The 17,648-nt window shown below is 41.2% G+C and overlaps 1 protein-coding gene across 4 annotated transcripts in view; it reads right to left on the bottom strand.

The window, feature by feature from the left end:
- MAMDC2 (MAM domain containing 2) overlaps nucleotides 1-17,648 on the bottom strand; it is a 317,683-nt gene that overhangs the window by 13,410 nt on the left and 286,625 nt on the right. For 3 of the 4 annotated variants that reach the window (XM_042912057.1, XM_042912058.1, XM_042912059.1), the window contains 2 exons: nucleotides 16,895-16,988; nucleotides 13,855-14,007 (listed from right to left, as the gene is read on the bottom strand). In XM_042912057.1, coding sequence (XP_042767991.1) covers nucleotides 13,855-14,007; nucleotides 16,895-16,988 — 247 coding nt within the window. The remainder of the gene's footprint in view (nucleotides 1-13,854; nucleotides 14,008-16,894; nucleotides 16,989-17,648) is intronic. The other variant, XM_042912060.1, reaches the window with a different exon arrangement.

Below are 17,648 nucleotides of genomic sequence, written 5' to 3'. Positions count from 1 at the left end.
GTAAGTACATATATCCCATATACGTATATTCCATAATGTAATACCCATGTAAACCATTCTAGATCAACATCTATACTACAATGTCACCATATTTGCCAACTGATCAGAATCTGTCTCTCTGATGCACAATTATTCCTCTTGATTCCAAATATGGTTTGTTTTTTTTTTTTTTTGACTTGCATGAGACATTTCCTTTCCCCAGAAAAGATCAGAGCTTCATTGAGAGCCAGTCTGTCTCACATGTGTTTGGAAAGCAGAGAAAAGCCCCATGTGTTGACAAGCTTTGCCACATTATAACTCCAAATGCTGTCTGTTTCAGGGAACAAAAGCTCTGGATGGGAGCCAGGAAGCCCCAGTGCTGAAACCTCAGACCCGCTCACGTGTTCCTACACATGAAGGATTTCAATCTGTGGAAGGGAATATTAAGTGAAATCACTTTCTCTCCGTGGGTCCTTGTTTAACATTCAAGACGGGGTTCCAGTGGGTCTACTGGGAGATCGGGGTCCCATCTGTTCTTTGTGCGGCAACTGTGATGTGTTGAGATACACCCCGGATTCATAATCTGGAACGGTGAGGCAGCTGTTCCTTCGTTCCTGGTGTCTGCCCCCTTTCACCAGGGCTGGGAAGGAGCTCGAGTGGCCTGTACGAGCCACGTAGAATGAACAGCTAAGCTGCATTCATTAAGCTGACGAGGATTTTTAACAATCGGGGAAAAAAAAGACATCAGTACTTTGGGCAGAACAACAGTTAAATGTGTCTCCCTAAAATTGTTGTTTTACGATACCTTCCAAACGATTTTTAAAGCTTGCCATAAATGGATAGTTATTGTTTAATGGGTATAGAGTTTCAGTTTGGGGAAAGGAGATCTGGAGATGGAGGGCGGAGACAGCAGCACAGCTGTGTGAATGTACTTACTGCCACTTAACTATAAACTTACAAATGATTAAAGTGGTAAATTCTGTGTGATGTAAATATTATCAGTTTTTAACAAAAGCTTGCCAAGAAGCTTTCTGTGTGTAAGTAGGACTTGACAACATCAGAAACTAGAGTGATAAGATCAATTATAAAAAGATTGAAGGACATTGGAGATTTTGATATTTTGGAGCTAATTTCTCAGATAGTTACAGACTAGCTGGGTATCATTCTCACGTGTCTGGATATCAGCTACTACAATTCTTTTTTTTTTTTTTTTTTTTTTTTTAGAGAGAGAGGGAGAGAGGCAGAGTGTGAGCAGGGGAGGGGCAGAGAGAGGGAGACACAGAATCGGAAGCAGGCTCCAGACTCTGAGCTGTCAGCACAGAGCCCCCGACACAGGGCTCAAAATCTTGAACTGCGAGATCATGACCTGAGCGAAATTAGATGCTTAACCAACTGAGCCACCCAGGTACCCCTCAGCTACTATAATTCTTAAAAGACAAGGACTTGAATACAACTGCTAGTAAATTTTAGCTCTATAAATAACACATTAAATATATAGTTGTGATTTTCTTTTGTCTGACAGCATAACTTTATAAATACAGATCATTTGGTATTTTAATGCACTCTTGAGATATGTGTGTGTGTGTGTGTGTGTGTGTGTGTGTGTATTATTGTGTGTGTGGAGATATATAGATAGATAGATAGATAGATAGGTAGATAGTTTTTTTTTTTAATAGGCTTCATACCCTGCATATGTTAAACTCATAACCCTGAGATCAAGACCTGAGCTGAAATCAAGAGTCAGATGCTTACCTGACTGAGCCACCCAGGCACCCCCACTCTTGATATTTCTATCACACAAGAGGGAGTACTCTTAGAAATGAAGAAGACTTCTACCTTAATTGCCAGAAACATGGAAGACTTACTGAAACATTAAACAATGTCACAAAAGAAATGGATGGTGTCTCTCCCTCTGGAAATTGTTAAGAAAATGATGAATAGTTGCTTTTCTAGAATGTAGGTGTGGGGAGGAGGGCCTGAAGGACTTTTAATCTACTCACTGGTAGACTCCAGAAGCTAGGAGTTACAGGTGAAGGCATTTTCTCACTAAACTAGATAGTTATCTACTGATTTACTTATCCCTCTGTCTTTGGGCCACAAAATCCCTCTAAACGCTAGGGCAACTAAAACAATTGTTTAGAAGCATTGTGACAGCATGGCATCATATAAATGTTAATAAAACTGCAATAAACAATAAAACCCTGTGATCTTTAAAACTTATCTTTATTGTCTTGCAAAAAAGAAGCATTTCCGTCCGAAAAGACAAATTCTGGAGTCTGTCCCTTCTCCATGCACGTCTAGGTTCATCTTTCACAAATGCCTGTGTTATTTTATTTAATTAAGGAGTCAAGTTGTGGGGCCAGTGGATTTTTTTATTTTTGTTTTTGTTTTTTGTTTTTTTGTCTTTGTTGTTGTTCTGCTATAATGACTTGTTCTACTATGTGACTGACTTAAACACTGGACATTTTCCCAAACTTTAGTCATACAAATACCAACTTCATGATTTTATTTTGTCTGCCCACATACCTACAGCACTTAACGTTCTTCTTCAAATGCCACTTTTACTACATAAATCCATTTGTTCAAATAGGAAGCCACATTAGGATGAAAACAAACAAACAAAAAATACTATCAATCTGTGAAATAATGGTTTTGATGGACTGGTTATATATTTTTGTTATACATGGATATTAGTATCAAATTAAAAACTATTCATCCACATACCACTTAAGTTACCCAGTGGTAGTTTGGAAAACATTGGTTCAAGGTCTACCAAACGTTCCGGTTTCTACTAAGTCATTTTATCTGTAACCACAGGCCATGATTTTCTATTCATAAAAGCACAGATGAGGCAGAACAATGAATCCAAGAAAGTATTCCCAGAGAAGAACAGCACATTTTATAAAAGTTTCACTAATTGTAAAAAATAACAACACCATTCATGTCAGTGGAGCTGATACAGTATCAAGGCTTTTCACAAATATAATCTCAATTGATCATCACAGCAACCCTAAGAGAGTAGCGGGACATCCTTTGTTATCTTTATTTCACATATGGGTAAAAGGAGGCTCAGAGAACGCATGTGATCACGCCCCGGGCTATGCAGGGAGCCAGTGGCAGAGCTAGCTCATTGTGCATCCATTGGTCTTTCTGAAAGGGCGGGCCTACGCCAGCCAACTCCATCTTGTTCTGTGTCCTTCACCTTGACCACGCCTCCTCCCCTTGAGTAACCTCCCGCTCACCTGCCTTCCCCAGCCAATCGGCTGAGGCCACAGCCATTACCTCACCAACTGCCCCTAGGCCCCAATAAAACCTTTGTCCTTTTGAAACTCGCTCTCTCTCCCCGGTATCTCACCGCTGCGTCGGTGCAGGTAGGGGATTGAGCTCGAGCTAGCTCTAATAAAGGCTCTTTTGCTTTTACATCGGACTCGGCTCCCTAGTGGTCTTTGGGGATCATGAATTCTGGGCATAACACTTTCCACTAGACTACACCACGCTACACCCTGGATTGTGGAAAACTTGCATGGCAAGTTAGTCAGGAACTATAGCTCCCTTGCTATGTATGATGAAGTGTTAAGTCTAATAAACACACAATAAACTGGCATCTCCACATTGTGCCTTTTGTCAGCTTCTCTTCTTACTTAATGGACCCATATTTTCTGTCCGTCTAATCCAGTTGTCTATAAACAGTTTTGTATGCCTTTCCTCTTTCCATTTTCTTCTTTTGTGTGTTCTTCCAACTGTAAATTGATAGGCTTTAAGGAAGGATGGGAAGCGAAAAGGTAGAATGCAGTCTACAAGTACAAGTATATCCTCTGAAAGTCCCAGAATGCACTGCATTCAAAAAGGATTCTGTTATCACCTACACCAAACCAATACCCTCCAGTCATCAAGGAGAAAGACACTGTGCTGCTGGTCCAGAGTCTGAACGTATTATTTCACTAATGTCTAGGACAGAAGGTTCTGCCATTTTTACATACTTCCATTATTTTACTGCCTGTATTATCAAAAGACACATGGCAAATATTGTTAGGACTAAATGCAAAAATAGCAGTAAATCAACAAGGCAGGCAATAAGAGATCTTTCTGGATGTAATTCCATTATTGTTTAAATCATACATCTACTCACACACAGGTTTGCTGTTGCTATCCTAGGATCCAAGCAGATAATACCTAAAACTCCCTTGAGTGGGTTTCAGTGTTTTAATATTTAAAATGACTATGTTGCCTTAGGATCTAGAAGATCCTATCTACCTTCAGCATCCTATAAATCTATGAACTGTTATTAATTTGTTGAGTCAACTAAAATTTTCTTATTCTTTCAGACCACATTCTCTTCTGGAGAGAAATTCCAGAGACATTCATCTAAGCAATATTACATTTACTATAAAAATAACTTTTTAATAAAAAATATGAGGTGATTGTTAAGTGGTTTCCATGATAATTAAATAAAAGATTTTCGGACTACTTTAGTACTGTGTCGGTTGTCTCCAATATTTACTACACGAGATTGAGAGTTATAAAGGGAAAGAAGTAGAAAATTACAGTCTCTCAAGCAGTTTATAGCCAAAGGCAATATAAATGTAAATTTTAATATTCTCCTCCTACTACCCCTCATCAAAGAACAGAACACTGTATGGTAACATAATCTCAGATACAGCAAGACCTTGGGTAGAACAGGCCAGAGACACAAAGATCTCATTCAAAACACTATGCTTGGTTGGTGTGCAAGAGAAGAGCAAATGCCTTCAAATTTTGAGTATAATAATAATTCATAAATAAATGATGCCAAAAAATATAATGCCAGAGACATCCTCTTGTGGATAGGTTGAGCAATTTGGAGCAGACCTACACTCCTGCTGAGAAGAAGTGGAAAAACAATGGATAAAAACTATATATTTTAGAAAACACCTGTTTTGAAACCACGAGAGTTTCCCAAACAGCAAGGACTTGAGGGTGCCAAGGTCCCAGGAAAAGGAGGTCAGTGAAGTGAATTCAACATTATTCCCGCTGCTGTTCCTATTGGGGCATTTGCCTATTCAGTTTAGAATCTAAGCAGGGAGCAGCTAAAATGAGGCAGAGAAACCAATGGAACCCACTGCATTGGGAAGATAATAACTGGAGTTCAGGGTTGCCAAGGCAGTAAGAGCTTGCTTCAGAGCCAAGTTCTGTGCAAAAAGAGAGGCACAGAACAGTGAGCCCATCACTTGGCAATCTTCCCTTGAGGCTTGTGCTGAACGCTTAAGCAGTAGAGGGCAAGAAGAGCCTCTTGCCAAGAAGCCAAATGCAGAACAAAGTTTTCAGCAATCTCACCAGCTGAAGAGATAAAAAATTAAAGTTTAGGATGTACTGAAGAGGAGGGCCCTTAATAAACCCCCAGGGCATGCTCTCAGAGAATATACCCTAGGGGTAGGGGAGAATGGAGAGGGTGGTCTAGCAAAGCAATACCTGCTCAAGTCAGCCCAGTTCCGATGGGACTGAGGTGACCTGCTTGTCTCAAGTTGTCTATTTGAGAACAGGCTGAATCCTCTCTGGAGGAAAAAAACTTCATCATCAAGGATTCTATCATTCTTCATTCCCAATGTCCAGTATTCAGTGCAAACACCAGAGATTTCAAGAAACTGGGCCAAAGTGGAGGGAAAAACAGACAAGAGAAACAGGACCACAGGTGACCCAGCTATATCACGATCACTTTTAAGAGGTGTAAAATAACTATGCTTAGTAACTTAATAATTTGAGCATTTATATTATGTCCAGGAAATAGATTAAGATGAAGAAGTTCATGAAAGAACTTGAGTCTCTTAAAGAGAAACAGGCTGGAGGAGGGATGTGGACTACATACATGTGGAATACAATACAGAGTAAGGACCTCTTGAAAATGTGTTTCCCTATAAAAGCAGTGAGAACACTGGAAAAAAATAGTCAAATCAACTTCTTCAGAACTCTGGAAATTAACTAAAGGCATATAGCAATCTAAGAGTGTTCAAGAAAAATGACAATCTTGCTAAGAAAGATGAGCTTTTAACCTGCCCTAATCCCGTCTTAATCTCTCCTATTCCTACTCCTACTCCTACCCCGAGACATAATTGAAAACCAAGAGCTTTACAACTAAAGTATCCATAAAAAGCATCAGCCTACAGTCATTCTGCAAGGCGCAGAACTGATTTGGAGCTCCCTAAAGCCCTGTCCCCAGAAAATTATCATTATTTGACCTATTTGGCAACTTATTGAAAAGTTCCATTCTCAGGGCTTCTCTCGATTTAATTTGACTGAGGTAGACCTTACTTTGTATGAACAGCCTTATCTCCAGGGGCTTTTGTCAAAAGCAATCAGTTAAATGATTGTTTGACATTACAACTGCCTTAGGTGATATTAACAATTGAAGCTAACAAAAGACTGACCCAAAATTGTTAAGAATAAAAAGTAGGTCCTGGGATATCTGGTGGGGGAGGGGGTTGCTTTGCAAAACTCCAAAATCTCCAAAATATTTCTGGCAATCTCCATGGCTTCTCAGAAGTTCCCATAGGATCAAGCAACAGTTGGACACAATAGTGGCCAAGTTCATGATGCATCCTTGTATCAGCTTTCCCTGGTTCCTTGCTTTGCTGCCTTTGCCCCACATTTCTGCTTCTTGGGATCACATCTCAAAAAATACTACCTGCATGCAAACCTGTATCTTGGACTTCACTTTCTTGGGAATCCTGTCTGGCAGTATCCTCTAGACCCGCCAAGTAGAACCATTTAGGAATTCCCTGAAGCTGCCATACTGCTTAGTGGTTCCATAGCTTGCACGTGGATGCTACCTCACCCTGCCACTCTTCTTGGTGAACTCTCACTCATCCATCAACATGCTCCCAAGGAGAGCTAGCTGCTTCTCTTTATGTGGTTCCATCATCTCTAGAACTGAACTCTTAATACTTTACTTATTACAATTCTAGGGGCAATTATTTGGTGCACAAGGCACAGTAGATGCTCAGAAAAAGTGGAATAAATGAAGATCATCTGGATGCTGCACTGTATAAATTTATGACCACTCCCAGTTCTAAGATGTTTCATCTTATATACATGTAGCCTGTGATACTGGTGGCTTTAACAAATAAACAAATGTTTTAACGGGGCCTTTATTGGCTCATGCTTTCATTTTTGAAGGGGTGATGCTTGTCATAATGTGATCTGAGAGCCAATATATCCTCCCACATATGGCTCAAGCCATTGGAGGCTAGAGAAAGAAGCCACTCTTTCAGGGCTTAGGATACACGATAGGTGTACAGGCTGCAGCCAGGGAGTTAAATTTACAACACTGGTTCACTGACATTAAAATAGCTCAGAAAAGAATTTACTTTCTGCTAGATGCATTTCTATAGATGTCTAAAAATACCATCAGCTTGAATATACCCTTTCCAAAAGAAGATACCCCTCTTTGGGTGAAGGGTTTTGGGGGTGAGATTATGCTGCTACATGAAGTATTGTGCCTTTCACATATAAGCTGTCACAGCTGTTCCTGGTCATTTGTGGTCTCTTAGTATCATGTAGGCGGGGAAACTCTGGTGAGACAGAGTAGACAGAATATGGCCATTAGAGCCTGCCATTCCTGAGACTCTGTCCCCACTCTACTTGTTAGTGCTGTGTGACTCTGGAAAAACACTTAACTTTTCTGAGCCTTGGTTTTCTCATGTGAAAAACAGGCACTTCCTCTAACTTTACAGGTTGTGGTAAGGATGTGTTTATGGAATGAATGTTCATGTCCCCCCGAAACTTATGTGTTGAAATCCTAACCCCCAATGTGAATGGTATTAGGAGGTAGGGCCCTTAGGAGCTGATTAGGTCACGAGGGGTGAACCCTCAACAATGGGATAAGTACCCTTTTAAAAGAAAACCCAGAGAGCTCCTTTGCCCCTTCGGCCATGTGGGGACACAATAAGAAGATGGCTGTCTATGAACCAGGAAGCAGTCTCTTACCAGACACGGAATCTGTTGGCACCTTGATGTTGGACTTTCCAGACTCCAGACCGAGAGAAATAAATGTTTGTTGTGTAAGCCATCCAGTCTGTGGTATTTTTGTTAGACCAGCTCATACTGAATAAGGCAAGATGTAAAGCTCCCAGTAAAGTGCCTGCACATGGCAAATGTTCCATAAATGATCACTAGCTAACATTATTTCCTGAGTGAAACAATTGTTACAGTAATTTTAAGAACAGACCCAAAATACCTTCCATCCGATGCTATATATGTAGGTGACCACAGCAAAATTTGCTGCCTCATCTGCATTATTGTAGATAGGCATAAAGAGATATAACCTGTAAAAGACTTTCTTTAGTTAGAAAATGGAAAGGTGCCTTGAGAACCTTTTAAAAATTGGTTTTGAAACAAGGAAGAAAAAGAATGGAGAAGAAGGCAGACCCTAGAAGCAATTTGCTGAAAAAAATCAGAATTCTCTTGATTGTGCACCAGAGAATTTCATTTAATGCATAAAGCATTTGCTGGGAGCGAATACTGAACACATTAAGAGGTTTTTGCCATTACAGTCTTTGCAGAAACATCCAACCAGCTGAAACATCCGTCAAAGTTTCAGAGAGACAAAGCAAACACCGCCATAACATTTTCATTATACAAAGCCACACCAAGTTAACTAACATGTGCCCCATAAGCCAGGAAAAATGTAGATAAAGGAGCCAAATTATGAGTAATTGAGTATCTACTGAATGTGCTTTTGCTAGGTTTTCACAGATTTTGTGTATAGGGGGAAGGGGTAGAATGTGGTACAAACAAGTTTAGGTTATTTTAGCAGAAAGATGTGAAGGGCAGGACAAGGGCCACTTCATGCAGGAAGGGCTCACCCAGCTCCTTCCCTGTTTAGCACTAATGCTGGGGAGGGACTCTGTTATGGGCTGAATTGTATGTGTCCCAGTATCTTGGAATGTGACTGTATTTGCAGATACTTTTAAAGAAGTAATTAAATTAAATGGGGCTGTTAGGGTGTGTCCTAATCCTATAACTGGTGTCCTGATAAGACGAGATAAGGAGAAGACACCACAGGCCAAGGGCAGACAGGTGAGCACACAGCAGTAAGGAGGGCCTCTGCCAGCTAAGCAGGAGAGCCTCAGAGTGAAACCAACCCTGTCAACACCTTGAGCTTGGACGTCTAGCCCCTCAGAACTATGAGAAAATCAATTTCTGTTGTTGAAGCTGCCCAGCAGTATTTGTGGTATTTTTAGGAAGGCAGCACTAGCAAGCTCATACTGAGTCCAAATACCCGTCCCTCGAGTTATTTATAATCCAGTTGGGAAGATAAAATTGATACACACATAAAAGGATTAGGTACCTATGACTAGGCTGGCATGGGAGTGATGGAGGTAGCAGTGAGAGCCACTGCCACGAGTGATAAAAAAGCCAAGGAAGGACAGTTCACGGAGAGGAGGAAGGCAAGGCAGGGACATCTTTGCTGAGCCCCTATTTCTCATAGCCCCGTGAGAGTGCCTTCCATACAATGACATCAGGGTTACTGGCTATTCTCGGTCTCCTTTGCTGGTTCTTCCTCCTCCGACCATTGAACTTTGGAATGCTCCAAAAGCTTCTCCCTTGGTCCACTTTTGGTTCTGCTCCTACTCCCTTAGCGCTCTCTCCCAGTCACATGGTTTGAAATATCGGCCATACCAACAGCTTCCAGAGCAGTCATCTTTCCTGAACTTCTGACTGCCCACTCGACACCTCCCCTTGAATATCTATTAAGAATCTCAATTCTGACATATTTAAAACTGGGCTCCCGATCTCCCTTATCTTCCCGACAAACCTATCCACTCTATCTTTTCTATTTAGTTGTTGACAAGTCCATTGTCCAGCTGCTCATGTCAAATTGTTGAAATCATTCTTGATTTCTCTCTTTCTCTGACACCCGTATTTAACCTATCAAGAGATTCTGTTGGCTCTACTTTCAAAATATATCCAGAATTTCGCCACTTCTTACCACCTTCATGCTACTACCCTAGTCCAATCCACTGTCATTGGTAAAATCCACCCTCACTTTACCATATACTGTCTTCTGGATGCCTCGCCTTATCCTGATGGGGCTCTCTGATTTCACTCTTGCCCCATTTCTCTTTGTAGTCTTTTCTCAACATAGCAGCCACAGTGATCCTCTCAAAGCCAGGTCAGATCACCTCCTTCCTAAGCTCAACATCTTCCAGGGTCCTCCCACTTCAGGTAAAGTAAAATCCAAAGTCATTCTTTAAAACAACAACAACAACAAATATATAAATATATATATAAATATATATATATACATACATATATATATTTATTTATTTTATTTATTTATTTATTTTTTTTTTTTAAAGAAATCTCTATGCCCAACACAGGGGTGAAACTCATGATCCTGAGTTCAAGAGTTGCAGGCTCAAAACAAAAACAAAAACAAACAACAAACAAAACAACAACAACAACAAAACAGTTGCACGTTCTACTGAATGAGTCAGCCAGGCACCCCCAAAGTCCTTCTGATTAATGACAAGGTCCTCTAGGGCCTGGCATACCATTATTTTTCTGATCTCATTTCCTAGTACTCATTCCCCTGCTCACCCTGCTTAGCAAAACCAGTCTCCTTGCTATTCCTGGGACACACTGAACCTGCTTCCACTCAAGGGGCTTTGCACTGGCTGCTCCCTCTACTTGGAACACTTCTTCTCAGTACCTATGAGGATAGGGACCTCAACTCTTTCCAGATTACCTTCTCAAGCAATTTATTGCCTTTTAACATACTATATCATATATGGTTAAGTATAGTCTTTGTTGTCTGTCCCCTGCCTACTAGAAGAGAAGACCCATGAGGGCAAATGATTGCTTTGCCTGTTTTGTTCATCTGTGTTTCCAAGTACCTAAACTGAACTCGGCACATAACAGACACTCAATGAGTATTTGTTGAGTGAAGGAACAAATGAATTAACAGCATTAATTAAGCATTTATTATATACCAGGTCATATCCTAAGCACATTTTAAATGTTGTCTCATACATAAATGATACATACATAATCCTATGAGGTAGGTATTAATTATTCCACATACAGATAAGGAAGTGAGATTTAGAGAAGTTCAAGGGTAGAACTGAGATTTGAACCCTAGCAGCAGTCTGGTCCCAAAACTCTCAATGGTTTAAACTCAACCAGCCAATGAAGCAGGTAAATAGGTAAGTAGCTATAATTATTTTCATTTTTAAGATGACACAAATGAAACTTAGAGATTTTCCATAACTTTCTCACAGTTTCATACCTAGTGAGTGGGTTGACTCTGTTCATGGGTCTGTTGTACGTCCTGGGGCCTGGTGACCCTCCTCTTGCTTTTCAGAGACGCTGTCCCTCCACTGCTTACTATTTTTGCTTTGTCCTCTCTTCCATGCCATGGCCTGTTACCCAGAAAATTCCCCTATGGCAGTCCACCACAGCATAGGTCTCTTTGAGAGTATCTCTTCTCAGATCTGTTACCACTACCCTTTTGATGTTTCCGAGAAATGGAAGAAAAGCTATCAACCTTCCTCCCACCCAAGAAAAACGCACATAAATACATTGTGATTACAATGGACTTGAACTCAAGCTGATTCGTTCTTGACCTTTCTCTACTCCTCTTGTAATAAAAAGATATATCCCCACTCTCCTGTTTTCTAGGGATTTTACTAAATAAATGGCTAGTTGTTTATATGCATCAGTGAGGGCTTATAGATTGAGTAATTCATTCCAACAACATTTTTTGAGCATCTATAGTATACAAGGTACAAGATTAAGCCCTCTGGGGATTCAAAAACAAGGCTGGCAGTAACTTGCCCTCAAGACATTGTCGATCAGAGCCAATGAGACTGACTTTTTGTATTTTTGTGTGAGCTATCTCTTTCCCTTCAATTTAGTGTTGAAAGACCTGCAGGTGCTACCACTGTCCTGCTACCATGAGGTGAGAGTCGAAGATTGCAGCCAATTGAGGAAAACCAGATCAGGGAGGTGGCTGGAGAGAGAAACCGGCTCCTGATCACGCAGTCTGCATCAAGTTGTCCCTAAAGCTAGCCCTAAATGCATTTTGTCTATCACAAACGGCAATAAATTATGCCCGACCAAGACAGTATTCGCATATACAAGTCTTTCAATTATCCTCTTAACTTTCCTGTCTTCCAGACACAGCTGTGTGTACTCTTAGAGCCCCCTTAGAGTCTTCTACTCAGTGCTGGAAGTGGGATTCTGTCCTACCTTTGGACCAAGGCTGAATCCCTTCAACGCTATGCCTTCTGGAAGCAACGCTGTCCCAGAACAGGGTAACGCAGTAGGAACAAAAGAGAAGTCAGTGGTAGGATCAAGCTGCACATCTTCTTAGTCAGGCAACAGTGCATCAGTACCTAAGGCTACATGGACACTGACTGGGAAGGTGGCTGGAACCGAGGGCTCCTGGAAAGACCCAAGCCCCGACTGCCAGGTGGAACCCAAGCAGAAAATCTCTGTGGGTTATACCGTGGAGAGCAAGCGCTATGGGAAGAAGAGGTGGTCACAGGAGATAAGCCAGAGAGCACACTGTCAGAAATGGTAAGATGCAGTTCCCCAAAAAGCCAGTAATTTGATGTGTGTCATAACAGAGGACATTCAATAGCCATGAAAGAGTCTGAGACAGCACCAACTATTTGAACAAGTGCTCTTCTTTCAATCTCTCTTCCACTTATCCTGATTAAGGATCATGAAGTGAGAGGCAGATGAGGAAGTAGAACAGAGAAAACAAAAGAACCTTCTTCCCTTTTCTGATCTCCAAACTATGAGTTAGTGAGGCCCAAGCTGAGGGAAGGAGAGATGATTCAATTGACTGAGAAACTGGAGATGTGATTTGGATTGGACTTCTAAACACACATAACTAGGTGACCAGTCTAACACCTTAACAGGACTGGGAAGCTATGGGCTCTGCCAACGGGTGGGGAAAGGAGAATGCTTTAGGATTTGTTTGAAGAGAGCTCTCCGAAGAGAAAATAAAACTGTTCCTGATTGCACCCTACCAAGTTTAGCCAAGTCAACAAACAGGTTATGGTGTAGGTTGCTCTGTGGTGTTATCCGTAGACTTCTCTTGAGGTAGGCTGTAAGAAATAGCACTATGCCACTCACCCTTGTATGTACTATCATAATGGCTTCTCTGTTAGGACCCTTGAGGAAACATCTCTGCGAGCTTCCTGTCTGGGCTAGTTCTGCTTCTCTGCACCAGGGAGAGTGCTTCCATCCAATGGACACACCAAGTGACATCAAGAGTGTCAGTGAGAAAGGTCTATTCTGCACGGTCTATTTTATCACTGACATTGTTTACAATCGCTGCACATGGTGATGACAAGTAGGTCAACGTCAGTCTGTTTTATTGGACTTCATATATTTGCTACAGAAAACACCCACACCCCCTGGTGGATCGCTTCACCTCTTTTTATCTCAAGGACACGGTGAATCATGTTTTCCATCTGTGTTTCAGTCACTGCAAAGTGTAGAGGCCGATTCCTGGAGTCTCGTCTGCCAGCACCTTTCTCATACAGGGCCTCAGTCCTGGCTCCAGTTTAGATCACTATTTTTTCTTCCTTCACACTGTCCCTCTCTCCTTTATTTTTAAACCTACTTCTCATTAAATTATTTTTGTGTGCAAATCTTTGTAATAAGCCCATTTCCATCCTCTTTGCAGCAAGATACATAAGCAAGGCATAAACGGAAAGAACATTTTTAAATGCACATATTTAATGATCTATCCCATGGGCGGAGAATCACGTGTGTAGTTCATTCTAGACACGAGACATAAATTTGCACCTTTCAAAATGCAGTGCATGACCCCCACAATGCTATTTCAGGTTTCCTTAGGAAACAGCACCATGTGGCGTAACTCACCTACCCCAGTAGTGTGATCTCCCTTTGGTCCTGTGTAGGAGGTGGGGGTTTCTCCCCTCCTCCTGTGCCAGCTGCTCCGGTTTCTTCTCTCCTGGGTAAAAGCACATTCATCTTGTTCGAAAGTACACTCTCCAGGTGGAGGTGGAAGTCCCTCTGTGAGGAAACAGCAGGTGTTGTTATTACTGAGGCACTTTCAATGAATATGCATCCCATGGCTCCCCATTCTGCATGTGTGAATGTCACCTGGCCATATGCCTGTGCTTATGGAGAGGCAGCACCCCCCCACCCCCGCCACCGGCCCCCAACTGGCAACCCTCCTATGCCAAGCTCTTGCCTCTAGCTAGAGCCTGGACTCTACCATGGGTCCTGCCACAGGGACAGAGAACGATCAGAAATCTAGATTTAGGGGCGCCTGGGTGGCTGTCGGTTGGGTGTCCAGCTTCAACTCAGGTCATGATCTCATGGTTCATTGGTTCGAGCCCTGCATCGGGCTCTGTGCAGACAGCTCAGAGCCTGGAACCTGCTTTGGATTCTGTGTCTCCTCTCTCTCCCTCTCCTCCGTTCGAGCTCTGCCCCTTTCTCTCTCTCAAAACTAAATAAGCATAAAAAAAAAATTTTTTTTAAAAATCTAGATTCAAAAGTATTGGGATACTTTGAGATAGAAACTTCCTCTGACTGATGAATTTACTTGTCAGAATGAGCTTACAAAGCACTGAAAATTGGAGGCAAACTGCCTTTATGGAAATATGGAAAACAATAAATTGTCTCATGTTGGAGCTTTCTTCAGAAATCCTGGCTGAGTGAAGGGAATCCTTAGAACAACTCAGTAGTTGCTTTGGACGAGGTGGAGAATGTGCGAAAGCTAAGTGTGCTTCTGGAGGCACAGTTTAACTTGTGTGGAGCACGTGACTTAATTCTTCTATCTTCAATATTCTTGTCTACCTTCTGGGATTGTGAGTTTTAAAGGAGATGATGTATGTGAAGTATTTAGAACATGAAGTTCTCAGGAAATGTTAGCTCAATGAATATTAGGGCTTGGTGTTTTGTCACCTGGAGCCTTATTTTCCATTTCCAAAAACAAATATTTATGTCTTTGGACACTGTCTTCAATAACTTTCATGATTATTCTTATTATTAGAATGGCGTCACCTCCCACTTAACTGGGGACTTCTTTGTCTGAACTCGGCTGTACTTCCCGCATCCAGATTCTTAGATTTCTCTAATAAACAGCCCGTTTTTTACATCTCTTGCATAATAATTATTTTACTTCATTTTATTTGACATACAGTACAAGCTGATGAAGCCTCAGTCCCTTTTCTATGCCTCAAGTGTAGAGATTTTTATCTTGTTTTTCTTTGTGTCGTCCTTGCTGCGCCTTGCAAATCAAGAGACTAAAAAAGTCTATTTTTAATTTTTTGAGGAACCTCCACACTGTTTTCCAGAGCGGCTGCACCAGTTTGCATTCCCAGCAACAGTGCAAGAGGATTCCCGTTTCTCCACATCCTCTCCAGCATCTATAGTCTCCTGTTTTGTTCATTTTAGCCACTCTGACTGGCATGAGGTAATATCTGAATGTGGTTTTGATTTGTATTTCCCTGATGAGGAGTGACGTTGAGCATCTTTTCATGTGCCTGTTGGCCATCTGGATGTCTTCTTTAGACACGAATGGATAAAGAAATTGTGGTTTATATACACAATGGAATACTACGTGGCAATGAGAAAGAATGAAATATGGCCTTTTGTAGCCATATGGAACTGGAGAGTGTTACGCTCAGTGAAATAAGTCATGCAGAGGACAGATTCCATATGTTTTCACTCCTATGTGGATCCTGAGAAACTTAACAGAAGACCGTGGGGGAGGGGATGGAAAAAAAAAAATGGTTAGAGAGGGAGGGAGCCAAAACACAAGAGACTCCTAAAAACTGAGAACAAACTGAGGGTTTATGGGGGGTGGGAGGGAGGGGTGGGTGGGTGATGGGTATTGAGGAGGGCACCGGTTGGGACGAGAACTGGGTGTTGTATGGAAACCAATTTGACCATAAATTTCATAAAAAAAAAAAAAAAAAAAAAGACAATAAAAAAGTAAATAAATGAGGAGATTATCCTCCAGGGCCAGAATGATACCACAGTTTGCCTCTTTGTTAAGGAAATAGATACCCTAAGGTTTAGGATGCAGTGGTAGTTAGGAGATACAGACCAATGATCTGGGTTGAGGTATGCGCCATTTTCTTGTTAGACATCGAGTCCAACACATAGCTGCCATCTTTATTTTGTCCCTATCCTCAATGCCTGGTCCACTGTTCCACTGTCAGCTAATTCACTTAGAAAATATTTATTTTATTATCATTTAAAAATTACATGTTTAGTATAGTATCTGTATAATAACAATTTCATCAATATTGTTTGAAAATCTGCATTCATGTAAGACATAATTAAAAAAAAAATAATAATAATAATAATAACTAGACTAGAAGGCATTTATTTTTAATGCATTGTTTTGTGCCAGGTCCTATGCTAGGGAATCTATGTATATCATTCCCACTATTCAGGTAGGTATTACTATTATTACCTCTCTCATAGATGAGGATACAGACGTCAAGTCACATGTACAAAGTCACACACTGCAAACAAATCATCATTTTTAAGTTCCAAACTTACCACACACATCTGGAGAGGGGCACTTCTGGCAAGAAAAGCAAAAAAAATAGGCTAGCACAGATTAAAAAATATTTTTTAAATGTTTATTTATTTTTGAGAGACAGTGGGAGAGACAGAGCGTGAGTGGGGGAGGGGCAAAGAGCAAGGGAGACAGAATCTAAAGCAGGCTCCAGGCTCTAAGCTGTCAGCACAGAACCCTATGTGGGGCTTGAACCCATGAACCATGAGATCATGACCTGAGCAGAAATTGGACGCTTAACCAACTGAGCCACCCAGGCATCTCTAGCACAGATTAAATGTATTTGGCATATACTTAGAGAAACGGGATGTGCCATGCATAGGCCTGGGAGACAAAGGGAGCTTGCAATTGTGACCATCTTACCTGGAGACGAGCAGCTTCCCAACTGTACCGTAATGTCATCCAGGGCTACCAGTCCACAGTCCCAAAAACTTTTGCATAGGCTCATGAAAACCACCTGCAATTCAGAAAAATAAAACTATGAATTCCATTAACTGCATTGGAAATTCTTACAACCTAGGACTTACTTAGCCCAAAGCATGCACAAGCAAACTACAGACCCCTCTTCATTGTCCACGTGAACTACGGGTCACAGGGGCATGAGTAACAGCTAAGCATTTATACGTGACCCTGAAATTACTTCTATTCTTTTTTTAAGTAGAGTCAAGCTCATAATGATATGTGTGTCTATTAATGCCGAAATGAGTTCACATTCTTTAGAGAATTGAAAGAAGAAAGCAAGAGGTTAACTGATGGCAGAGGAAAACCTGTCAGGTTTTAAATATTTTCCCCAGATAATCCACAAAGTGCATACAGAGCTGATGGTATTCCAAGCATTTTTACACACATTTCCAGGGCAAACAGTATTGATTTTTTGGAAATGAATTTCTGGCAATGCGCTTCATTCATATTGTGAACAAAGTCCCAGTGATTTGCCATCTGGAGACTTATGTTCCATTTCCAAAGAAAAGATAAATGTTCCTAGATGGTATCACTAATAAAAGCCCTAAATGCAGTTATTTTATCAGGCCAAACATTTTTAGTCTTCTATGTGAAAGAAAAACAGATCCATACCATCAATTATTGAATTCATTGTGTCAGAGAAAGAGAGAGCAGG

This window comes from Panthera leo, chromosome D4 (assembly GCF_018350215.1).
Source record: "Panthera leo isolate Ple1 chromosome D4, P.leo_Ple1_pat1.1, whole genome shotgun sequence".
Taxonomy (NCBI): Eukaryota; Metazoa; Chordata; class Mammalia; order Carnivora; family Felidae; genus Panthera; species Panthera leo.
Note: the sequence above shows the minus strand (reverse complement) of the source record. Positions and strands in the feature narration are given on the sequence as shown.